A 26,850-nucleotide genomic window follows, 5' to 3' on the forward strand; every position below is an offset into this window, starting at 1 on the left:
CATACTATGACTGTCCAATACCAGATTTCATGAAGTAGATTTAAATTGTTTGTACTTAGAGCTTAAGAATGTGTTTTAAAATGTTCACAATAAAGTAGCTGCTATCACATCTGCATTACAGCACACATCAATCCACATACTTTGTACTGCTGTATACAGTGTTGCAGAAAACTGTGTAAGTATAACTGTATATATACGGTATATTGCGATAAAAAAAATCAAAATAAATGGAGCACGTTAAATTAGTGGACACCATTAGTTTTCTCAGAAAACTCATTCAAAGTGACAAAGACTTTAGAATGACCACCTCCCCTACCCACTTTTGCTCATTTTGTCATACATGTTTCTTCATCAGAGGCACCACAAAATACCTGTGCGAATAACTCCAATTTGTTCAATTGTATTACAGGAGTCCCCGGGTTACATACGAGGACTGTTCCCACTTGCAGCTTGCATGTTTTCAGGAGGCCTAAAGGCCTATTTAGTACACCTGGTGTGAAGCATCAGGGTTGTGTGAGCCAGACTTTGTTTGTCTGTTTGTGAGAGGTCACAACCATGATCTTGATAGGGTAAAAAGCATTTGTTTTGAGGGCAAGTTGCTTTTGTTGGCCAGGAGCATGTATCTCTTTTTTGTAATTATCTTTTGCTAATATCAACCTCTGCAAATATTATTTTTGTCTCTCTGAATAACAAACACAGACAGGGCCCCAAAATTGACCTTGATATTTAGAGTTGCCTTATTGGCAGCCCGCCATTGAATGCTAATCCCTCACAATTGGCCTGATTCATTAAAGCTCTCCAAGACCGGAGAGAATTCACTTTTATCAGTGAACCTAGGTGATCCAAAAAATCTGGTCCACGATTGAAAACATTTAGCAAATGTTTTTAAGAAATCCATTCCAGGTTTGACGATTTACCCAGGTTCACTGATGAAAGTGTATCTTCTCCAGCCTTGGGGAGCTTTAATAAATCAGGCTCTGAAGTGAGGCCCCAGTGAAGCTGAGATAGTGTTTTTCTATGTGGTTCACCTTTTTGGTCACTTAAATTGGTAAAAAAAAGTCATATAACTGTGAATGTGATGTGATTTGTACAATATACTGTATATAACTACAGGAAGTCCCTGGGTTACATACGAGATAGGGACTGTAGGTTTGTTCTTAAGATGAATTTGTATGTAAGTCGGGAAAAGTACAATATTTTAATATGTGCAATTAGGACAGATGTTTGTCTAAACATATTATTAGGCAGCGTGGTGTCAGTTACTGTATAAAATACTCACTGTGAGCTAATCACAAACAAAGCAAAAAAATAAACAAATAAAAACTTTATAGAGCTTAGACATTCATTAACTTCTGGAGCAAGCTGTGCTTTGATATGCAAAAAAAACAGCTGCAGAGTTTGTCTTGGTCATTAAAGAGTTACAAGGTGTTACAGATCAGCTTAGCTCTTAAGATCCCCCACAACCTCAGCTGTGTTTAGCAAAAGATTTCTTCTGCAATTCATGCAAACTGCCCCCTCCCCCATCAAGCCTCTGTCCTGCACACGAGCAAGCAGGGAAGCCCTGTTCCTATCTAGCAGTGGACCGTATGTTGGATGTCCTTAACTTGGGTACTACCTGTATTTATCTGTAAAACAGCAACTTACATTGATATCAAACTATCAACAACAATTAGTATCAAAAAAATGTGCAATAATATGAGATAATTTAGAATTTATCATTGAAAATTGCAATTGACTTTCTCTTGATCTGCATTTGATCTGCTTCAAGAGGGTTTTGCATTAGGCTTGCATTGAAATGTGAAACCTTTTTGAAATGAACACAAAAGGTGTTAACATATACATCTTTTTCTTAACTAAGAAAATCAGCACACAGAAAAGAAATAATATACCAAAAAATCCCTCAGAAATAACTTTTTACAGTTGACAATCATTAATCATTTATTTTTAGATTTGAGACTTACGCTGTATATCCTTGCCAAGTCCAAGTGACTGTGTCCTAACAGGAAAAAAAATAATACAGTATGAAAACAAAATAAACATAACATTCTGTTAATGGGTCAAAGTAAAATCGGATACCATATCCACAGGATAATACAAAATGATAAAGAGAAAGGAAATGAAATAAGTCCTTAATAAAAGCAACAAAAAGTAGAGAGTTATTGTTATGTCAGTTAAAACATCTAACATTTATTTACAAACATTAAAATCAATCCACAATTTAAACTTTTGCCAATGTAAAACATCATATAAGTTCACAAAGGTAAATTCCATTAAACTGGTATCTGTAGGATCATAGGCATGCTTGTCTAATAAATTTTCTGACGAATGTCGCGGGCATACCTGCTTTCATAGGGGATGGACAACAAGCCAATGAAACCTTACAGGAGGTAATACACAGTAATAAGGAAACAATAAAAGGTTTACATCATAGGTTACTGGATGATGTCTGTGTGATAGGTATACAAAACACAATTCAGTGTTTCCAGGAGAGGATTTTATTGGAGAAGATATACAGAATAAAGCCTAAACAACTTTGGATAGAAAGAAATCAATTATTCAGACTTTATGAAACTGTGGCTTTTACAAAGCAAAACAGCATAGCCAGCTTTCACCCAAAGACAACATTCACCACACAATCTATCATACCAGTAACCAGGTATGCTTGAGTTCCAGTGTCACACCGCTGATTTCGTCAGAGACAATCTACTTTTCAATCTACTCTTCTATCACCATCATCCTGACTCCATGGAATTCCAGCTGACGCTACATCTACTCTCATATTCACTGGCCCCTGCAACTGAACTTAGCTGCAATTTATATCCAGAGGTATCTTTGCTCAGCTTGTGTATACAACTCTACCAGAACTCCTGTTGGGTTTATTTGTTCATATACTATTTCTGTATGTTGAATGTTTAAGCTGTTACCTAAAATTTACTATAAAAATGTATTGGTATTTCTATTCCGTGTGTACAGATACCTTTTGATGCTGTTATGGTATGTTGGGTGCAATAGTCCTTCTGCTCCCAAACATCTCATTTAGATTACTGGTTAATTACACAGGAAAAGAATCTTCTCTGCTTTCAGAGCCCCTACCCTGGATGGAGACACTGCCAAACCCATAAACAAATCTATTTTTCCCCATAGCGAAGGCTCTAGTTTTCCCTGAAACCTACAGGTTTGGTGCCATAGTCTGTTTGTAATAGGCCATCTCATATAACCCCCACCCCAAAAATATAGAATTTGTTTTAACATTCTTCATTTATACATATTGTAAACAAAGGGGTGGCAATACAGCCAAAATTACAAATAACAACAGTATTCATTTTAGAAGTTTTAGAAGGGGGTGGGAGAAAAAGGATAACAAATGGATACCACATTACACATGTTGTTTGTCATCTTACAGCAGAGTCTAACATACCATTTTACAGCACAAAACTAGGCACTAGTATACAAAAATACAATAAGGGTTCCTAAAGAGTTATTGGCAAAAAGGCTAAACATAATAATTTACATTTGACTTCATATGAGGGATACATATTCCACCATCCAGATATCTTACATATAAATAATTCCAACAAAACCAAATATTCTCAGTTCTCTCAGCCTTATCATAAAGGTCCACTGTAAGGTCCTCCATGTGCATAATCTAGTTAACATTGCAGAATCAGTGAGCTATTCATGGGCAAGTGGAGGATTTCAAATAAAGTAGGATGCAAACCTTAGCTGCTAGCATTAGATTCCTAACCACCAAAGTTTTTTATGGAACTTGAGTGATAGTGGACTATGTTGTAACAGGTAAAAAGCAGGGTCATCCGGGACTGTGTAATCCAAAATTTCTGAACTACCTCTCTTACAACCTTTCAGAAATGTTGCAAGACAGGGCATGACCAGAATAAATGAAGCAATGATCCCACCCCTTCACCACATCTCCAGCAGCAATCAGAGACTGTAGGATATATTCGATGGAGCTGGCTGGGAGTGCAATATCGATGTGATAATAGTTTATAATTTATTGCTTGAAATCTGTTACAAACTGATGACCGATGTGCCAACACAATGATCATTTCCTTTTTTTAATTAATCTAGAGATATGCCCAGATCCTTCTCCCATTGGAATAGATAATGTGGTAAGTACTCTCCGGGCGGGTCGTTGAAATAGGAGTATACCACTAAGAGGGCATGTCTGTTCACATCTTGACCCATATATAGGGATTCAAATGGTGTAAGAGAGCATGCAAAGCCCTTGCTCCTTGTAATTAGTATAGGAACCGAGGCGGCACATTCATCTTAATCACCTGGATCCTACTAAAACAAGACAAGGGTGGTGGATTCCTAGGTTTGCAAGTCTCTCTAAATGTGTGTTAGTAGGGGTTTGAAGTTTAGTTAGTATACAGGAAGTGTTATTAGCTAGATGTACACCAAGATATTTCAAACACTTGGAGGTCCACTTTAAAGTGTAAGAGTTCTTTAATTGTGTGTACAGCAATATAGAGAGGGATACATTTATTGCTGATTTTGCATAAATAATTTTGAAGTTGGACAAGGAAAAAATACCTCTCTAGTTTCTTTAAATTTGGGAGAGATAATATTGGGTTGGTAATTACGAACATAGGATCTTCAGCAAAGGCAGCAATCCTTTGCTTCCAATCTCCTATTTGTAGACCCATGATGTCTGTATGGGCTCTAACACCCTTAGCAGCGGCTCCATAGTCAATATGAAAATAAAAGGGGATAAGGGGAACCCCTGACTGTTATATATAGGAACATATTCCAACCAGAGACCATTGACCCGCACTGCTGCTGTTGTGCAGGAATAGACTAAATGGATCCATGACATCATGAGTTGGCCTAAGCCCATGTGTAGAAAGGGTTGGGTCGCAGAACCTCCAATCCACTCTGTCAAATGCCTTCTCTGTGTCTATTGACAGCAAAAGGGTAGGTATGGAGTGAGTGTTAGCCCAGTGGATCCAATTTAACACTTTAGTGGTATTGCCACACGCCTCTTGCATTGGAACGAATCCCACCTGGTCAGAGTGTACTAGCTTGCCTATGACCCTTTACTGTCTCATTGCCAGGACCTTGGTAAAAAGACTTGGTTGAGAAGGGAAAAGGGTCAGTAAGTGGTGCCACTGGAAGGGTCTCCCCCCTCCTTCGGGATGATAGTGATGTGTGCTCTGAGGGATTCTAGTGGTAAGGTACTACCTTCGGGAATCGCATTGTATGCTCGAACCACGTGTGGTGCTAGAATTTCCTGAAAGTGTTTGTAACATGGGAAAGTGAATCCATCAGGGCCCGGTGCTTTCCGTGTTTGGGTACATGCTGGGGCTCTCTGTATTTCCTCATTGCTGATAGATGTTTCTAGGTGAAGAATGTCTGCTGACAAGAATTTTGGCATTTTAACTTTAGATAAATATGCCTAGATCGCACTCGTCACAGAGTAAGAAAGCGGAGCAGTTTGATGTTTAACAGTCCCAAGTAATACTTTTGAAAGTCCGACGTAATGTCACAAACTTAGTGTAGCTTTCGAACCTTGCAAGCCACTAAAAAACAGGATGAAGTGTGCTCTCGCTAAAACTATTCTTGAGGTCATAGGCATAGAGGAGGCAAATCACATCCCTAGGACGTTGTGGGTCAGTGTACTTGGGATCAATAGCCCTATGGATGCAATCAATTTCGACTGGAGAGTCCTTTGGTTTCAGCAAAAGAGCATTGAAGATGGTCGTAGCTGCCAAACAAAGATCTTTAGTTTTCTGCTATGTTGTTGCCCCTACTCCTATTTTCCAAATCATCCTGGTTAATGAGTAGCTGCTGTAAAAGTGCTGTGCTCATTTACAGTGAGGAAAATAAGTATTTGATCCCCTGCTGATTTTGTACGTTTGCCCTCTGACAAAGAAATGACCAGTCTAAAATTGTAATGGTAGGTTTATTGTAGCTGTGAGAGACAGAATAACAACAAAAGAACCCTCAAAAACCAAACATCACTATCAAGTCTTTTTGGGATTTTTGTTGTGTTAATGTTATGACTCAGACCTGTTGCAAATCTAATTTTATTGTTGGTTTTAACTGAACATTCAAGTGTTAAAATTCTTAAAACCTTTTACTGGTATATTTATTAAAATTACAACTATCAGTTGAATATGTTTCATTTTCTAACAACACCCACTGCTGCTGAATATACCTTACATACCTCTTCATGTGACCACAACTTCCTATCACCCAAACATTGTAGTAAACAGTAAACAAAAGTTTACTGACCCTATACTTTATTGTTTGAAATGTTTATATACCCTCCATATATATGCTAACACTTTATAAACAAACTGGGAACCAGTACACTTCCTATTTAGCTGTTAGTTAGCCATACACTACAATAATGTAAGCAAGAGACATATCCCTTAAAATGTATTCTCTTGTTGCATAAAGATAAGTATTATACTGACTGATAAGTATTATACTGAAAAACTCATGAGATAAATTACTCTATACTTACCAAAAAGCTATGGTTGTCAATGTGTTTTGAATCTAATTCTTAATGATAACTGTTCATGTTTATATATTTTAATTTTTTCAATGTATAAGCAGACCGTACAGTCATTATACTACTATACCCCTGAGGAAGCCTAACTGGGCGAAACGGGTCGGGCCGTATGTGACCTATTTAGGTCCTACCTTTGATTTTTTAACCACTGTATGGTGATCAGATACATTATTGTATAGTTGAGTTATCCCAACCTTGTGAATGTGAACAAGGGTGGGGTTTCCAATATAACGATTGTATTTATTAATTATGTATAAATCGATGTATAAATACATTATGAATTTTTTGCACTAATTATCAAGCCCCAAACCTTGTTCTTTCTACCTTGCACCTTGAATATTCATTGTAACGTTATTAAATATACCAATAAAAAGTTTTTAAAAATTTTAACACTTGAATGTTCAGTTAAATCCAACAAAAACATTAGATTTGCAAACATGTCATAACACCAATAAGTGCTCTCACCATCATTTACAATCCTGTATTAAGAACATGGATGCCATTCATGTAAAAGTTATTGAGCTTTGAGGAATTTGAATCTACACCCTCTTCTTCAGTTCTAAGATAATCTGAACCCTTCTGAAGCCCACCAAGAAGCAGGTTCAGCCCTGCAAAACACGTCAGGAAATTTAAAACATCACTATCAAGTCTTTTTGGGATTTTTGTTGTGTTAATGTTATGACTCAGACCTGTTGCAAATCTAATTTTATTGTTGGTTTTAACTGAACATTCAAGTGTTAAAATTCTTAAAACCTTTTACTGGTATATTTATTAAAATTAAAACGAATATTTTTTTTGAAAATGTTAATATAATTCATACCACATAACTCTCTACTTCCCTACTTTTATTGGGGTGGGTAGTTAGCTACAAAACTCCCCCCTCCCCCTAGTAAGTTAATAATAATTTCTTAGGGAGGTGGTTTAAAATAATTGATATTGAAAAGGATTACTTCTTATGTAATTCTTTCCTTTTTAAAATATGCTTAAGAAACAATATTTAAAAAAAAAACAGGTTAGATAAATACACACGACTGTCACACAGAAAACAATTCAATTTAAGGAATTGGGAAAGTAAAAATCTAATTAGTTAAACTAGGCATAAAAAAAAAATAAAAATAAACTGCAGACCTGTGGCCACTGTCCTTGTGATGTTGTTCGCTTTTTTATTTCATTGATTGTGTTTTTTCTAGAGTCAGGATCTGTTCGTGACACCAGTATGGGCTGGAGGGAATGGAGGATTCCTACAACACAAGATAAATCTGTTAAATTTACCACTTCAGAAACTACAGACTTACAGATGACAACATCACTTCCTCATTCTGAAAGAAGCTTCTAGGCAATGGAGTGCCTGTTAGTTAGTAGTGATGTTGCAATATGAGATTGATTGACTGAAAGAAGAGGTGAAACAACATAATTAAACCTACCATGGACATAAACATTCAAATCTGGACAGCCTGTTTTCACTACGTGTGAGTAAGTTTGCAAATTTTCATGGGCAGTCCGTAAAATTATAGTAAAGTAGTCATGATAAATCATTTCAGTTTCTGCACCCTTTGCAATGGCGGTACTCCTTCCCATTCTAAATCCAAAAGAGCAGCTATTGGCATTGAAAAATTTGCCTTCTTATCGTTTATCTTTCTAGTATATGCTCATTTATAAGTTAAATTAAAAAAAACATGTTAAGGTCACTGCTACCAGGATTTTTATATGAACATTTGTAATAAACTACATGCAAAATGAAACTAGGATGACAATTTACATTTTCTATAAACTGTATGTTAACATTTACTTGTCACATATTACCACTGTCTTCTAGCCTTGTTTGTCTGTTTAAGGAGCTAAGCATCTACCACTTCATTAACACAGCGGGAGGTATGCTGTAACAGACTCCACAAAGTAAACTTATACATGCACCTCCATATGTTACTCCACCAATATTGCCCAAGCACCATCACACTTTAAATCATAGCAACCCATGCACCAAAGCTTCCAATGTGTACATTGTCATCAGCAGATATATGTCAGACAACTATTTTGTAAAACTAGCAGTTTTAAAAAAATATAAAAAAGATGCAGGGTGCACATTATTGTACAAATGCCAGGGGGTGTAATTGTGGCACACAACTTCATGGATACATGAAAGAAACAATTGAAAAGATGTGAAGTTGATACTGTAAAGACTGAAATGTCAAACCATATATTTTATGTTTAACATATATGATAAAACAGATTAAATTAGGCAGTAATCATAAAAAAAATTATGATGAAATAAAATCTTTTAATATTGTTTATAACAACAAAAATATATATGGTTAACAATATATGTGCTGATGAGTTGTTATATGTCTAGTGCAAATTCTTGGCCTATTCAAACTATGTTTGAATACACTGTTTGTGCCAAAAACCCTGCTTGAATCTCTGCCTTTGCTTTGTTTTGATCTATAACAACAACAACAAAAAAGAGAAATTAGCAGCTCTTTATGGCAACTTTCTACTGGCTACTTTCTCTTTTTTTTTTTGATCATTTACAATACCTAGGCTCAGCAGATCTACTTTAGTAGCTTATACTTGTATCACTTTGTGTAGTGGCCATTACCGCGTACTGTTTATTACAGCATTATTGTTATTACAGCATTAGGCCTTTTCATTTTTTACACAGAAAGTTCAAAAACATTATTAAAGTCTGTAATCCTGTTGTTGTTTATTTCTCCTGAACACTGTCCTTATTTTTTTACCTGGAGGTCTAGAGTTAGTTTAGATTTCTGTAAGAAGATATCCCCTTATACTCTTTTCTAAAAAAATGTTATTTTTTGTTGTATTAAATGATGAATTTGATAGATTCATCAAAATTGGTACAATTTATTTATCTTGGTTAAAGGGAGCATCTAAATTGCTTTTCAGACTGTCATTTGTTTACAGCAGTAATGCTGTGGTACACTGTTGTCAATTAGTCCTCAACTGCCCCAAAGCCCAGGTTATAATTGAAATTAATGTGAGTGGTTGAAATCCTTCTCATTAAGTGTTTACCTGCAATGCAATTGTGTTGCATTTTCTAGATGCTTTATGCACAGCATTATGGCACAGACATACCTGTTTGCAGGGATAAGTCAGGATCATGTCACAGCTGAATGTCAACTGCTTTTTTGGTGCCAACTCCACGGTGGGCTTCTTGGTTCATAGAGAACCTATTGCCCATTGAATGGCCACTGATAGTATTCCTGTGCGTACCAGGTGCAGGTGTCAAAGGTTTTTTTGGCACTTTACATGTCTCCTTGTCAATTAACTCTACCACCTGGTAACGTTTCATTTTTTTCAATTTAGGTCCAGTTTAGGATTATTCAGATAGCATTAATAGGTGCATCTGACCTGTAGTTGACATTTCTCTAACCTGTAATGAACCTGCTTTAGTTGGGCTTTCCATATCCTTAGACTTGTATGACAACGTAAATCCAACATGAAACAAACAAAAGCCAGACAATGCTGATCCTAAATACACCACTAAAAAAGGTGATGGTCTATAATACTATTAAACTCTCAAGAATTACAATATCTCCCAGAAATAATAACTTATCACAGATGAATCTAGTTGTGAAACAGTTAACAAAGGTTTTGGCAAGTAGTTGGTTCACTATGGTCAATCAAGGTATGCTCCCTAAAAAAAGTAGTAGAGAACAAAGTGAACTTTAGAAGAAGAAATAATGCAACAAGTAATGTTGCATGTAGAAAATATTTGAATTTTTAATTGAAATCACCAACCTCGTTTTGAATGTATATGAAAAGCATTGTTGATAAGTTGATACAAATTTTTATTGTATGTCACTGTATGTTTTTATTGTTTATTTAAATAAAGAAATTTTAACAGATGTATGGTGTAGGTATTTTGGTGCCTTGGTAATAATCTAAACTCTTTGAAGGTTGACAAACCTGAAGTTCGATCTAAACCCTGTCTCTTAACGCTTGCTGACAGCTTAAATAGTACTAAACCAGTTGGCAAGGTGAACATCAGCTTCATATTACCTTATCATGAACTATCCCTAACAACCACCATTCTAAGGATGTGCTGCCTGCCACACAACTGAACAACCATTAGTACCTTGCCAACTGCCTTGATAACATCTGCTCTAAAGTTTGACTCCTCAAATTTCCACATAAGTTTGTAGAAATAGAAAACATCAAATGTTTGACTGGAACCCACAGAGTCATCAATCAGGAACTTCACTGTCATAATTTGTTACTCTTTTACATTCACAGCAAAATATTATAACAGGGTGAACTAGACTTTTGTGGAGGTGTATTGTGTTAATTTTATTCTTGTGCTGTTTTAGTTGGTTAAGTGCTTAATTTTAGATTATTTACATACATATTTCTACGTAAGCAACATTAAAAGGCTTTCAGTATGCTATCTTTGCATAAAGTAGCTCCATATAATGCATGTCATTTTCTGCTCAATTTGACATTTAACTTCACAGTTTTTCCATCAAATAACCAGCGAGTTAGTTTCTTCAAAATGGCAATAGACCAAGGCTTGCAATAAAAATTGCTAAAATTCTTGCAACTTGTGTAAAAGACCATAGTCAATTTTTTGATCCTACAAATATAGTTTCTGCCATATCGCTAGAAGGACCTTGTCATGGCAGGGATGTGCAAGTATCTAACTCATCAGGTGAGTCCTCTTCGGGAACAGCGTGCAGCAGGGCAGAAGGTATTCTACACACCAGACATGTGAAAAACAGATTTAACAACAGGTGAACAACCTGTGTCCAGGTTTGTCTTTATTTAGTTGTGATCCTGTATGGAAAGGTTGCAGTAAAATCCCACATTACCAAATATTTTTACCAAAATTTGATAAGTAAAAAATTAATTAGTTCTTACTGCCAAATATGGGCACTGCAATATTTTCTTCTCTGGATACAGTTGAGGGCATTCCTGATGCAACCACTGCAATCCCATCAAAAAATGAAGAGTGTGGAGAAACTACAAAGATTGGAGATTCAGAGAAGCTTGCAGGCTTTCCAGTGATGCGAACATGGAATCCCATCGAGAAAAAAAGGAGACGTCCAAGGCAACTTAAAATAGACTTTGATACATTTCTGCCAGAAACATCCGAAAAATATAAACATTAGAATGTGTGGTTAACAAACAATAACAATGAGTCATTAAAGTTGCAGAAGAGAGACCATGTAAGGCTTTGTACACACGTAAGATGATTCTCATCCGATAAACGCCTCAGGGCTGGCGTGTGTACAGCGATCTATGTCCGTTGTCCGAACGGCAGTCCTGGCAGGTCCACGGACGAGGAACGAACATAAAGAAAGTGAAGGGGAGAGAGCACAGGGTTCTCCCCCTCCCCTTTCCATAGAGCAGACCGGTGCTGTATGTACAGCACTCGTTCATGCATCATGCAGTCATTTGTCGTTGCAAAGGATCATGAAAGATCCTTTCCAAGGACAATTATTGCACGTGTGTACATAGCCAAACAGACATAATACAGTAAATAAAGATTTTATTAAAAATAATAATCATGTCACAGGTATTAGTTAGAAGACTTTTTAGCCACAGCTTTGATACCTAAAAACATTGTTTATACAACAATTCAAAATAAACAAAAAAAACTTATAAAATAGTAATAAATAATAATATTTATAATAATAAAATAATAATAATAAAAATAATAAAATAATAATAAAATTATACTTGTCACACTTAACCCAACTTTAAGCAAATGGCATTTTCTGCTTCCACAGTTTGACCTGAAATTGTGTGTTCTTTAACATGCCAAGAATTATTATGTTCTTTGGCCATCCCCCATAACCTTCCCCATCCCACCCAACCTTACCTTCTCTTCTTTCTAACCACCTGCCCCCTTTCCCAGCCCACCCTAGTGTTACATTTATAAAATTATAGTATTTTTTTTTTTTTATTAAAGGGGTATTTTTTATGTTCATTGGAAATATAAATACCCAATAAACCAAAGTAATTTGCTTTTAACGTATGACTTTCTGTGGTCCCTCTAAATCCTTCTGATTTTAGTAGTATTAGTAGTATCCACTTAACAGTGGGTTATACAATAATTTTCAAAAAAAATACATACCTTCTAAAAGGTAAACTATGAAAAAAGAACATAAAGCAAAATCTGAGATCCTAAATATATATTTTTCATATATGTTCATAAAATAAAAATGAAAAATGGTCAGTGGAAAGCAGTATTTATCAATTTATTTACGCATTCACAAAGGTAACATCTTCCGCAGTGCTTTAGTCAGTCACTGTCTCTCAGAGATCACAATCTAATGTAAAAACAATGGTGGAGAAATGTGGCCAGTGTGGCTCATACAGCAACACATACTCTACCACAAGATATGGTATTATACCTTAGTACCACAAGATATAGTACTATGCAATAAGGCCTTGATGTAGAAACAAATGTAGAAACAAATGTAGAAATAAAAATAACTTGGCCCTGGTAGCATACGTTCCCATGTGCTAAAAAAAATTAGGACTTAAAGGAGAAGTAAACCTAAAACCCACCCAAAACAATAAAATAACACTTACCTTCAATCCCGCAGTCTGTCCGTCGTCCCACAGCATTCTTCTCCACTTTTATTACTTGTTCTTCTTCCTACGTCACCCGATCTTACACTGTTCAAGAGTGAAAATGGGTGACGGAGATTGAAAAAAAACTTGCCAATCTTACTGCGCATGCGTGAGATTGGCAATTTTTTCCCTATTGATGAAAGGGCTTGGGCATGCGCAGAAGGAGCAGACAAGAGTCTCCCGCGATGCGCACGTACGTATCCCGGGAGGCTTTGCACTCCCATTCGTTTTTGATTGCCTAAGCTATCAAGAATCAAGGGAGAGGTGAGGCACCCTATTTTTTTTGTTTTAGAAAAAAAGGTTGTTGCACTTAAAAAAGTGAAAATTTTAAGTTTAGGTACACTTTAGGCCTTAGGACTAAGTACAAATTGCATTAAGTTTGCATGATCACTGTCATGCTTTTCTGAATATGGAATGTGTTGGAATGTATATAACTAAATATCACATACTATTTTATATCTAGCTTTTATTATGTCGCCTATGGACAATTTTGGTTGCCATAGTTGCGCTTCCTGCTGTTGGCACAGGCAATTTTGAGGCTTGACATGCATAACCTTAACTTTAATATTTCACAAAAATGGATTATATTAATCTGGATTAAAATATATCTTGGAGTATTTTTTATTGAAATGTTGATGTGACAAACAATAGTTTAAATATGTGACATAACAATCACCTGCTACCATTTTATTCTAAAGGGTCTCTGTTTTCCAAAATATATAATGATCTGGGGTTTTATGCATTTTGCATTTATTGTCTCTGGCACTTTTTCTCCAATGACATGAGACTTATTAAATATCATATTAGTAACAGTAGGTATGGCAAATTATCACTAGATGAAGCTGTGGTACAGAAACCAAGGAACTGCTATCAAGATATTAAAAGAATGCAAAGTATCAAGTTGCAAATATAACTGAGGGCTTGTTTAGACATGATGTAAAATTAGGCCTTTTGTAAACCCCTGTAAAAAAAATAGAAAATATTGGAACAAATTAGTGCATTCGTTGTGCAGGCTGCAGGAAGGAGCAGTATTATCTTGCAGTGATCCTGACGCTCCTTGTAGCTTCTGAGTGGTTGCCGTCTCCGCCAGCCTCTACAGACGTCAATGCAAAGAGTTTACAACTGCTTAAAAACGTCTGGACTTTTTAGAGAGGTTTCCAGAGGTTTGTGACATCTGCAACCAATCTGAACCCCCCCCCCCCAGTGCTCAGGACAGGAAGTAGTCCTAGATGACAACAATGGCTGCATCCCTGGACACCTAATCCGTAATCTAATCCTTTCTATTCTGAGGAGTGAGATAAATCTGACACCTCATATGCAAGGTGAATTGCTAGCCGAGATGTGGTTAGAAAGACAGCAAGGTGCATTGGTAGTCCAGATGAGAAACAAAGGGCTGTCAGACGCATTGGTAGCCCAGATCTGGTTAGAAAGGCAGCCAGATGCAGTGGTAGCCTACATGAGGAACAAAGAGCAGTGAGGTGCATTAGTAGCCCAGATATGGTTAGAAAGGCAGCCAAATGCATTGGTCGCCCAGGTGAGAAACACAGGGCAACCAGGTGAATTCATAGTTACAAAGTAAATCAAGTTTAAAAAAGACATAAGTCCAATAAGTTCAACCACTAGGGAAATAAACATATCCCAGATATAAAACCCCATAGGCATAGTTGGTCCAGAGGAAGGAAAAATAAAAACCCTGGTACATTTTGCTCCAACGGGAAAAAAATTCCTTCCTGATTCCATGAAGCAATCAGATGTTCCCTGGATCAATGGTCTCTGTTATTTTTACACAGTTATATTCTGTTATCTATACAGTTATATTCTGTGCTTCTAGAAAAACATCAAGCTTTGTCTTAAAGCAATCTATAGTAGTTGCTGAAACTACTTCCTGAGGGAGCCGATTCCACTTTTTCAGATATTACAGTAAGGAATCCCTTCCTTATCCGGAGCTTAAACTTCTTTTCCTCCAGGCGCAGAGTGAACTCTTGTCCTTTGTAACGATCTTAAAGTAAATAGTTGGGAAGAACTGATACCCTAGATGAGGAGCAACGGGCAACAAGATGCATTTGTAGGCTAGATGAGGACCAAAAAGCAGCTAGGTGCATTGGTAACCTACAGTACATGTGGTTAGGCAGCCAGGTGCATTTCCAGGTCAGGGTGTGGTGTGATGGGGGTCTGCGAGGCTTGTTTGATATCTGGAAGCCCCCTTTAATGAGTGGATCACCAGATAACTGACCACCAACACCCTGGTGATGAGTACAAGAAGTAAAGAGCAGTAATATCATTCCCTTTACAGATAGTCCCCGGGTTGAGGACATCCGACATACGGTCGCCTCCTAGATACGAACGGGGCTTCCCTGCTCCCTCGTGTTCTTGATGGAGCCTTGGAGGAGGAGTGGGCAGTTTGCTTGACTTACAAATGAATACTTTTGCTAAAAACAGCTGAGACTGCGACTGAGACTTCTGCAAACATTTGTAACTCTTTAAAGACCATGACAAACTCTGCAGCTGTTTTTTTTTTGCATATCAAAGCACAGCTTGCTTCAGAAGTTAATGAATGTCTAGGCTCTATAAAGTTTTTTTTTCTTTTTTTGGTTTGTTTGAGATTAATATTTTGATACAAACATCTGTCCTAATTGCACTTATTAAAATAATGTACCTGTTCCAACTTACATACAAATTCAACTTAAGAACAAATCTTCAGTCCCTATCTCGTATCGTATGTAACGTGGGGACTACCTGTACTGTCACCAGCTCAACTTCCTGTTTAAATAAAGCTAAAAAAGGAGCCTTTCAAAACTCCCAAAAAAGTCTGTTTAAACCTTTGCAACACCTGTAAAGTGCCTGTAAAGCTAGCGTTTTAGCCTGAAATCCTTTCCAAAACACTGGGGTCTGCAGGGTTGGCAATTGGATGCAGTAAATTTTTCCAACGCAGGTCTGATCAGTCTAAAAAAATACTCTCAATGGTGGTCTCAATGTAATAAAATACTATTAAAAGTAGTTATATATAAAATGATAAAATGTTGGCATTATAAAAGTATTTTTGGCATTATAAATTATGGCATTATAAAAAATAAAAAAGTATTATAGGTAAATACAGTAAATAGTAATCTTACTGACAGACATTTTGTAGACATCATGCAAAAGAACAGGATATAAAAACAAAGGAGTACCTGGAGTAACTTGAGACATTGGCAAGGAGCTGAATCAGTGTTCAAAAACCTAATGGCTTTAATTGTATTTGAATAAAAGACCTTGCAGAGGTAGTTAGTGATTTAAATATATAAATATATACTCCTGTGTAAAAAAATTTAAAACAGAATCTAAAACTAAGCAGCCAATGCAGGAGACTAACCCACCCCTAGAAAAGATTATTTATAATGTTGCTGAAACAAAGTCTAAAGCTGCGTACACACTTGCAATAATTAGCATTGGAAACGAACGACTAACAACTGATTGTTCAATAATCGTTAACAAAAAAAGTGCACATAATGTTAAGTAATAAACATAAAATGTTTATGTAATGTCCGGAATGTCAGTAATGTTAAAAATGTAATGTCAGGAGGACTGAGTATAGGTACTTAGGTTGTCCAGGAATACATTCAGTTCCTGTTCATAAAATACCTGGAATAACTGGAAGTCAGTCCAATACAACCATGCACATCCAAATTTCTTATCCTAATGATGAAGAATTGTGGTAAGGTTCCATATATTTGAGTTAATGTGATTTTTTTAAACCAAACCTTGTCATATGGGGGCTTTTCCTCTTTATAAAGGATTGGTATACAGGAAGTCCCTGGCTTACATACGAGATCGGGACTGTAAGTTCGTTCTTAAGTAAATTTGTATGTAACTTGACACATGTACAATTATTTTAATAAATGCAATTAGGACAGATGTTTGTCTCAACATATTATTAGGCAGCATGGTGTCAGTTACTTTATAAAATTCTCACTGTGAGTTAATCACAAACAATAGCAAAAAAACAAAAGCAAAACAAAGCAAGAAAAAAAACTTTATAGAGCCTAGACATTCATTAACGTCTAAAGCAAGCTGTGCTTTGATATGCAAAAAGAAACAAGGGCAGAGTTTGTCTTGGTCATTAAAGAGTTTCAAGAGGTTGCAGAATAGCAAAAGACTTCTTCTGCAAGTCATGTAAACCGCCCTTCCCCCACCCCCTCCCCATCAAGCCTCTGCTCTGGACAGGAACAAGCAGGGAAGCCCCATTCGTACCTAGGGGTTGCCCATTTGTCGGATATCCTTAACTCAGGGACTACCTGTATGTTAACAATTTCATGCTTCAGAGTACAAATAAGGTGATTTTAATTAATAATGTATAACAAACATAGGGCTTGTTTATGGGGCTTTTTGTGTAACATTGTTTCTCTGTAAGGCTGGCACATGGTTAAGGGTGCTAAAATACCTAAACTTTCTCGTTTATAATCAACTCTTTGACATACCTTCTCCATCCTGTTAGAGGTTCCATGCCCACATTCAGATTACAGCTTGTAGTACAGAATGCAATCAACCATGCCATTATTAGAACAGTCACAAAAACAATTATCCTTAATGGCAGTATGAAAAGACCACATAGCAGCATCTGAAATAAAGAGTAATGCACTGAAAGTAAATTGAAAACCTTAGGATATTGGAAGTATGCAACAGAGTAAGTACTTATAAAGATACCTATGCATACAACTAGAAAAGTAACATCAGTATAAGAGGTCATATGGTGTGTGCTACCTAATTCATTAAAAAAAAGGCTATTGCATTTTTTCAAGGTTGTATAGCAAAGTCCTTAGTTTAATTTCATATCTAAAGCATTCTTAGGGATAATAAATTAGCTGTAAAAGTTAATTTCTTTTAGAATTTACTGGGAAACTGCTCCTCCCATGAGTATATTACTGCTAGTGCTACACTGATTTTGGAGAAAACAATTCCTCTTATAATTAAGTCTTGAAAGCTATAATGTGAATTGCAGCAGCGAGCTTTAACAAATAACAACACACGTTCACATATGCATTTAATAAAAATGTAAGATGTTTATGATGAAAATCAAAGCTAGCAAAGGTCCAGCAACTCAAAGCTGATAAATGATTTGCACATAACTGCTAATAAAGCTTAGACAGATAGAGTTAGACATTTAGAAGCTGGTATTCTCCCTTATAACAGTAGGTTGCTCTGTGTGCTGAGGAACAATTCTAGGTCCTACAGGTAGGTATAAAAAAAGAGTATTAGGAGAAAAGGTTTTCTGATCTAGGCTGGTGTACCACAATGTGGGGATTTTGGAAGCTCCTGCCCTGGGGGAGCATGACATGTTGCTTTGTTCTCCAGGTAGTTACTATGCACTGGCTAGATAGAAAGAGATTGGTTACAAGAGAAATATTAGGAGACTAAAGGAAGAAGACCATAAATAGAAATTTACAAGATTGTAAATTTGTTGTTTAAAAATGTGCTGAATTGGTGCAACTTATTATTATTATTATAATGATTATTAATAAACAGGATTTATATAGCACCAACTTATTATGCAGCGCTGAACAATAAATAGGGGTTGCAAATGACAGACTAATACAGACTGTGACACAGGAAGAGAGGACCCTGCCCCGAACAGCTTACAATCAAGTAGGTGGGGGAATTTACACACAATAGGAGGGGGATATGTAGTGGTGAGGAAGTAGTGATGGTTTCAAAAGAGTGCTCTTTTAAATGAGCAGAAAGTAGGAGCAAGCCGAATGAGACGAGGAAGACCATTCCAGAGAGTGGGGGCAGACCTAGAGAAGTCTTGTATCCATGCGTGTGATGAGGTTTTGAGTGAGGAAGTCATTAGTTAGGTCATTGGAGGAGCGGAGAGAGCGTCAGGGGGAGTATTTTTTAACCAGGTCAGAAATGTAAGTGGGACAATAACTGTGGAGGGATTTGAAGGCAAAGCACAGGAGCTTGAATTTGATTCTAAGGTGAAATGGAAGCCAGTGAGAGTACTACAAAGAGATGCAGCGGAAGAGGAGCGGAGGGAAAGATGGACGAGTCTGGCTGCAGCATTCATAACAGATTGTAAAGGAGGAAGTTGGGTTAGTGGAATACCAGAGAGGAGGAGGTTACAGTAGTCCAGACAAGAGGAGATAAGAGCATGTACAAGGAGTTTGGTGGTCTCAGGGGACAGGTAGGGGCGGATTTTGGAGATGTTGCATAGATGAAAGTGACAGGACCTGGAAATGTTCTGAATTTGGGGGATAAATGAGAGGGCAGAGTCAAAGGTGACACCAAGACAACGTGTCTGAGGTAAGGGCCAAATAACAGTGTTGTTAATAGCTAGATATATGTCAGCAGAGATTTGGAATTTGAGGGGGGGGTGATGATGAGTTTGGTTTTATACAGGTTGAGTTTCAGGAATCGGTCAGACATCCATGATGAGATAGCTGACAAGCAGCGTAAGACCTTATCCAGGACTGAGGGAGACAAGTCAGGGGTGGACGGATATATTTGAAGAACTTCTTACAAGACACCACTTAAAGAATCAATCTTTCATGAAGCACTTTTAATTATACAACTTTAGTAGTGATAGAGGTAGATAAGGGGCAGCAGAGTAAAAACTTCCTTAATAAAAGAAACCTACAGCTTGGCAAATGCAACTTCCTATTTCAGACCTATCCCCATGCTATCTCAGGCGGTTTTTTCAATTATCATGATTGCATATGTTGCTGTATGTGTTGTACAGGACTCCAGGGCTGGGTCCTGGATAGTAGTTATATTCCTACCTTCTTAAGGTCATAATCTCTCTAAAAGAGGTTTTGTACTGCAAAAATCCATGAATTTGGTTTGGCAACCTGCAGTGGCCATATTTTTTAGTTGTTCAAGGGCCTGTATTCTTGGATGGGAAGGAAGGTATTGGGTGGGCCTTCCTATCCCATTGCAGTACAGACCAGGATTTTGGACTACCTGGCAAAAAAGTTCTAGGGTTGATAGAAAAGTGGGTGGGTCAGTTTGAATCTGGAAGTGAGCATGGAAGCCACAGCATGAGGTAGCTCCCTGGTCCCCGATGAAAAACTACAGGCATCGAAAAACCCTGAAAGTTTGTGAGCACCGGGAGTTCGCCTGGCGTAGCCACCATGACTTTTTAAACCAATAATTTGGAATTTTTGTCGCCAAAGCAGATTTTTTTGTTACGCTGAACTAATCCATTTTGTGTTTTGTTTTGCTTTGTGCCTGAAACAAAATAAATGGACTTTTTTCTGACGTACTACAGTGTCTTGCGGTGAGCTGATCCCCCTAACTTCACAGTGTTTTTGAAAATATTGCATTTACTGTATTCTTATTCTTAAGTAGTCCAACCTGCTAATTGGTTTCTCTGAACTAACCTAAACTAGTTAAATGAGCTCTAATAATGTAAAGTACTTTTGAAAAATGCAGGAAAGAGATGGGGATTAGGTTAGCAATATGGTTAATTATATATTTATATTTCAGAGTAATCTGACTTACTTTTGGATTGAAACTTTAAACCTTTTCAATCCAAAAAGTAAGTCATATTATTAACTTGAAACAGTTAATTTCTAATATGTTAGAAGTGATTTGTATAGTTTGAATATCTGAACTCTGTGATGCTACAACAAAGTTCAAGATATATATAAAGTATATGTACATTTCTTGTATTTATGTATGATGTTTGAAAATATAAATACATAATTAACTTTATTGCCAACCTAATACCTGTCTCTTTTGTACATATTCAAATATTCAAATTTATTATGGGGTGGCAACAAACAATTACTTTTCCAAACACTAATAGAGAGGATAGAATGTTATACCATGTTACTCTAACAGGCTTTATGCCCTTCAAAAAAAAGAAAATATATATTAGAAGAAAAAGAAGGAAAAAGGAAAAACAAACAGATGTCCTCAGTGCCTAATATAATGAACATAAATATTTTTCAATTTAAAAATGACAAATACATTTATTTACATAGTATTGTTCTTACCCGTATCCTATCAGTGAATTTGAGATTTATTTCATGAATAAAAGGGTTTGGAATCTGTGGTGGGATAAAAGATTTCTGCCGAGGCAGTAAAGGTGCCCGATTATGTAATAGCATTCCAGCCCTAAAGGTAAATTTAAAGAAAAGAAGCCATTTAAATTCCAAACATATAAAAGAACAAAATTACTTTTTAAAATAAAGCAAAATTTTAACCACTTAACAGTTATACATCATACATATAAAATAAGCCCTTTAAAATTTTAGGAACCTCTGGATGTGGCTACAGACGCACATCGACAGCAGAGCATTTTTAGTTCATTTAAACCCACTTTAGCAAAACCTACATAGTTATTCTCTATTACTATAGTTACATGCTACATTGCTTTACTGAGTTTCCTTCACTTTCCTCTATTTCTATAGTAATGCTACGTTCAGACTGGCAATGAGGTTGCAGTGAGGTTGACTCATGACAGCTAAAGAGATAATGAATGGGGAGTGGCAGTGAGCAGTTTAGTACTGCTTACTGTCCCACATTGTCAAAATTGCAAACACTGGCTCTAGGTACTCTGGGAACCAGTACTTGCAGTGTGAGCCGCCGAGTACTGCACAAAATCACTTGCTCCTGACACAGATCTAAACCTGCTATATAGCACTAGCTGAAAGAAATTTAGGGATTTGTATCTATTATGGAGAAAACAGACTTTTGTTTTTGACCTTAAAAAGTTCTGATTTGGGTCCTGGAGCGTGATGACTTTGTAGGGTTTGTAGCGGTATGAAAGATTTTAGTCTTAGGCCCACATTTTATCTTTTAGCCATTCACCAACAGTTATTTTCTGGGTGAAATGCTGCCTATGGACAAAATAATAAAAGAAACATATCCTGTTTATTTTTGGGAGTACTTTACAGGGCACCTTGTTACATAAAAACTGTTATTTTTTTAGTTTAGTTAATGGCCCAGACAAGTTGCTGTTTTGTTTTTTTCAAGCTATGGACAAAGCCCTCTTCAACAAAACCTCAGTGTTCCACCGCTAGCTCAACCACACCCCCAACTGCTCCTATTCAATTGAGTGGGGTGGTTCTGAACCAGTTTGTGCACGTGTTTGCCCACGTCTGCAAATCCTTAAAGCACTAAATCACTTTTGACCATACATTTGATTTTCCTTCTCTTGAGGAAGAACCACATTTGGTCTGTCAAATGCCACAGTTGACACTTAAAATCACATACTAGTTGAATTAGGACCACATAGAAGTGTTTTTCAACAGTCTGAAGGGGCCTTAAAGCATGGGAAGAACATGCTGGATCTGTGCCTGGGTGTCCCTGTCCTGTGCATGGCCAGACCGGAAGGCCGGATCACATACTGCGAGAAAACAACCACTACAATCTCCTCCTGATTTTAATGAAGAAATGTATCAGTTTGTCCACAAATAATCTTTGACCCTAATTAATCCAGAAAATAGAGGAAGTTTTTTTAGATAGAGGAAAGAGATTGCATTCATTTTTGAGATGAACATGATTTTTATAATGTGTGTTTTTAACATATCTCTAACATGTCTCTCCGTGCAGACATTTGCCTTTTACCCCCGATTTTACTCACTTAAATCATGTGACTTGCACTGCTTTCTGTCTTAGAACTTCTGTGTGTTCAGAACTTCCGTAAAATAAAAAAAAATGGTTTACCCCTCCTGGCTGCCTTCTATTCACAGCTAGGCATCTAGAATTGTTTTCAGGCAAAAATGTCTCTTTTCTGCAGGCATTTGCAAACACTAGTACAGGCATTTGCAACTTCCTGTATATGTGTTTTTTAAAGCCTATCTGTGACCCAGCTATGTAAGCAAGTGGAAATGTTATATTGCTTTTCAGGAAAAAAGTCTGTGTTAATTGTTGCTGTAACATTAAGATCAAATCAGCTGTGACAGAAGATAGTAGGGCCAGTGTTTGGTTTTTAATTTTGTCAACACTGAATGACTTAATAATTACATTTTACTAGCTCTAATGAGTGTATTAAAAAAAATGAAACAATAAAGTGATGTACCATTTTCATATTATCATTATCACATTTTTGTAATTGTTTGTAATGACAAATAAGTGTAGATATTGCAAGTGTAAGAAAAGAAGAGCTAGGATGTGTTCATTTATATTCATATTCCATCTTCCTCCTGGCATCAAACAGGTTATTTAAGGCCCACGCTCCTCAGTTGTACTGCTGAGTGGCCTTCAACTGTTTCTCTACCTGACTTGACCTATGACCGGAGGATGTGTTGCTCATTTGCTATCTGAAATATTTTTCTGCTTGTCACCTCAACCTCCGATCTCCCATTACCAACTTCAGCTTGCTCTTCCAACCTGCTTCGTCTGTTGTAACGCTCCTAACTGTCTACAAGTTACGGACAACAGTTATCCACTAGACCTTTTCTCCACCTGCTGTTTCTTTACGTCACCATCTACCTTTTGCTAACCCTCGTTGATCCTTGAAAGTTACATCCACCTGTTGATTCCTGCTCTTGCACATCTGCTGGGGATCTCCAGCTTATGTCTCCGGCAAGTCTTTAAGAGCCCTGGGGTTCCAGAATCTACTGCAGTTGCCAGCACATATACCTCTTCCTTGCCCCTGTCATCTGGGTCCCTCAGATTAATAAAGATAGAAAGCCTAAACTTATTACTTTGGGCATCAATGAGGTACATGACAGTATCACTCAGCCCAGTGGAGAAGTCTCTCTGCTAGATGCCCATGGCCATCACATGTTGACACTGAACCAAACTGTAAAGAGACTTCAAAAGTGGAATTTCCAACTTTAAAAAAATAACACTTTTTTTCCTTTTTGGCTTTAATGTCAATGTTTATAATTCCTTGCATAACCTCCAATATATCACTTAAACCCATTAGAGCTGTTCCTGTTGTTGTTGTTTGCCACCTGAATCCCAGGTACATATTCCAAAATGATTTGTGGGTTACTGTTCTTTCAAAATAGGAGCTTGTACTGCTCTTCTATTATGCTTAATCAGATACATTTAAAAAAAGAAGTATTATTTTTCCAAGGACACAGAAAAAAAAATACAATTTCACAAAGACATATATAATTTAAATAGTACAGGACACTGATAAAAATGTTCCTAAATGTTCCTAATTAGAACAATCCAATACAATCGTAGAATACAAAGAAAAGCATTCTAAATGATAACCATGCATTATTACAATAAAAAAAGAAAATTTCTAAACATCAAGAAGTGTTTAACATGAGACAGGAGGTAATCAGAAACATTTAACATCAAAGCATAAAGGAGATAAACTTTACACCTTAGCTCTGTGATTTCTTGCTGCAAATGTAGGATTTATTCTTCTCCTATGTAATATAACCCACAGCTCTGGGCTCAAAACCCAAAAGGGTTGCCACAAATCTATGTATTAGGAAAGATTGCTTCCTGGTGTAAATACATGGAAATCAGACACTAGAGGAGACACTTGTTAAAGACAAACGTGTTAGAAGACTTGAAACAGGTAGTCCAATGTATAGGTCTAAATGAAAAGATTGGGCATCTTGACAACATCTTGGGCAGCATGGTGGGTCAGTGGTTAGCATACTGGCCTTTGCAACCAATAGGTCCTAGGTTCAAATCTCTACCCGAACACTATCTGCATGGAGTTTGCAGGTTCTTCCCGTGTTTCCATGGGTTTCTTTCGTGTACTCCGGTTTCCTCTCACATTTCAAAAACATGCAGTTAGGTTAATTGGCTTCCCCCTAATTTGGCCTTAGACTGTGTTAATGACATATGACTACGGTAGGGACATTATATTGTGAGCCCCTTTGAGGGACAGCTAGTGATATGACTATGGACTTTGTAAAGCACTGTGTAATATGTCTCTATATAAATACTGGATAATAATAATCTATGACAAGCCACATCATTCAGTCATTGCACTTGTGTTACAGACCCTGACGTGCTCCTGGCTGCTGTATTGTAATTTGCAGCCCTTAAGTTGCCAATCTTATCTATCTAATAGGCCTTGTCTTTGCCTTTGATACTGTACTTCACTGACTTTCTGTTGCTGACCCAGAATTGTCCCTGGAAGTTCCACCCACATTTCTTTCCTTACACATCTTCTGACCTATGTTTGCCTACCTAGCGATAACTTCTGCACATCTGTACCATCATTGCAGGTCAGATTCTTCTGTAGTTGCATGTCAATTAAAGGATTAGTTTAGGCTAGAGACGCAAGATTGGCTAACCTCATAATTTCCAATAGCTACTCAACAGTAAGCAACTAATACAGTAAAAAGGAAACGGCTTTTTGAATGGTATCACCTAAAACAACATATGTATTTATCCTGTTTATGGTTTATGATAAAACACAGCCAAATAGGAAAATAGCTTGCAAACATGGTTTGGCAAAAAAAACTGTTTTTACATTTCTTTAATTATCAAATATTTTTTTATCCTTAATAACGGAATGGCACCTTTATTGTAATCCAAAAATAATAATGTTTTACAACAGCACTATGTACAAAGAAAAGTTGCTAAATTTTATATGTCAACACGTAATATCCCCATCAGAATAACGTTCTAGGTTCATCATAAATATAGCTTTGTAGCACAAGATTTCACATTCTACCCCCTGAGCAGTTTTAAAATCTTTTTTTTTTTGTTGTATGCAATTAGACAGTATGTTGTATCTAAAGTATTGGTTCCCAAGGTTCGCAGAGTTTCTGAAATTACTTAAAAAATTGGACAAATTGGTGTTTGACATGTGCCTTGTGGCAAGTGTTTTGGCTCGGTCCGACATTTAGCCTCACCATAGTTTAGCTTTGACAGAGGAATCAGAAGCACAAACAGCATTTTCTCTATTCAGAGAAAGAGGAATGATGAACTTTAGTATTTTGCTGATGTTTATCTCAACAAAGCGATTGTGAAAATTTTCTTCCTAAGGCCTTGTTTCATTGAAAGCAGACCTATAAATAAATTACCCCAAGAAAATGCATTATAGATCTGAAGGAATTATGTTACTTTGAATACATTTTAGAGAGAAGAGTAACTTAACCTACATCCCTAAACTACAGGCAACTCATAGGAATCAGCACAGATACTTTGGGACATAGTGAGATACTACAGATTGTTTATTCCAAATGTTGCAACAACGGCTGCATTAAAAACAAGATTACCAAAATGAAGAAGTACACAGTAAAATTAGATTTGAAATTTTGATAAAATTTGATGCTGATAACATATTTAGGGAGTTGCAGTTAGCTATATGTAGATATCCTATACTGAAAGTACAGGTAGTCCCCGGGTCACATACGAGATAGGGAATGTAGGTTTGTGTAGGTTTAAGATGTGAACATAACATCTGATGATTTTTAGGGATACATATCATATAGCCATTATGTAGACTTTTAGGACCCCTTCACACCAGTGAGCAGTTGTAACAAACGTTATGTGCTCTGGTGTTCTGAAGTAATATTCATTTAGTGACACAATAAAACACCTACCCGATGCACCTTGTAGCACATTGTAACACACTACCACACTGTCTAGCAAAAATTATGCTGGAGCAATTTTTTGTATGTTACGGTGTGACACACATAAATAGACCACTATAGGCCCCCGCGTGTGATGGGTGTATAGGCCCCTGGGTGTGATGGGTGTATAGGCCCCCGGGTGTGATGGGTGTATAAGCCCCCGGGTGTGATGGGTGTATAGGCCTCTGGGTGTGATGGGTGTATAGGCCCCCGGGTGTGATGGGTGTATAGGCC

General features: G+C 36.9%; 1 protein-coding gene across 1 annotated transcript in view; it reads right to left on the bottom strand.

Moving 5' to 3' along the window:
• LPCAT2 (lysophosphatidylcholine acyltransferase 2) overlaps positions 1-26,850 on the bottom strand; it is a 50,031-nt gene that overhangs the window by 20,655 nt on the left and 2,526 nt on the right. The window contains exons 2-7 of the mRNA XM_072422753.1: positions 21,106-21,226; positions 17,590-17,729; positions 11,411-11,628; positions 7,660-7,779; positions 4,776-4,918; positions 1,962-1,996 (exon numbers count right to left, since the gene is read on the bottom strand). Coding sequence (XP_072278854.1) covers positions 1,962-1,996; positions 4,776-4,918; positions 7,660-7,779; positions 11,411-11,628; positions 17,590-17,729; positions 21,106-21,219 — 770 coding nt within the window. The 5' untranslated portion in view covers positions 21,220-21,226. The remainder of the gene's footprint in view (positions 1-1,961; positions 1,997-4,775; positions 4,919-7,659; positions 7,780-11,410; positions 11,629-17,589; positions 17,730-21,105; positions 21,227-26,850) is intronic.

The sequence above is a fragment of the Pyxicephalus adspersus genome, chromosome 9, assembly GCF_032062135.1.
Source record: "Pyxicephalus adspersus chromosome 9, UCB_Pads_2.0, whole genome shotgun sequence".
In the NCBI taxonomy this organism is placed as follows: Eukaryota; Metazoa; Chordata; class Amphibia; order Anura; family Pyxicephalidae; genus Pyxicephalus; species Pyxicephalus adspersus.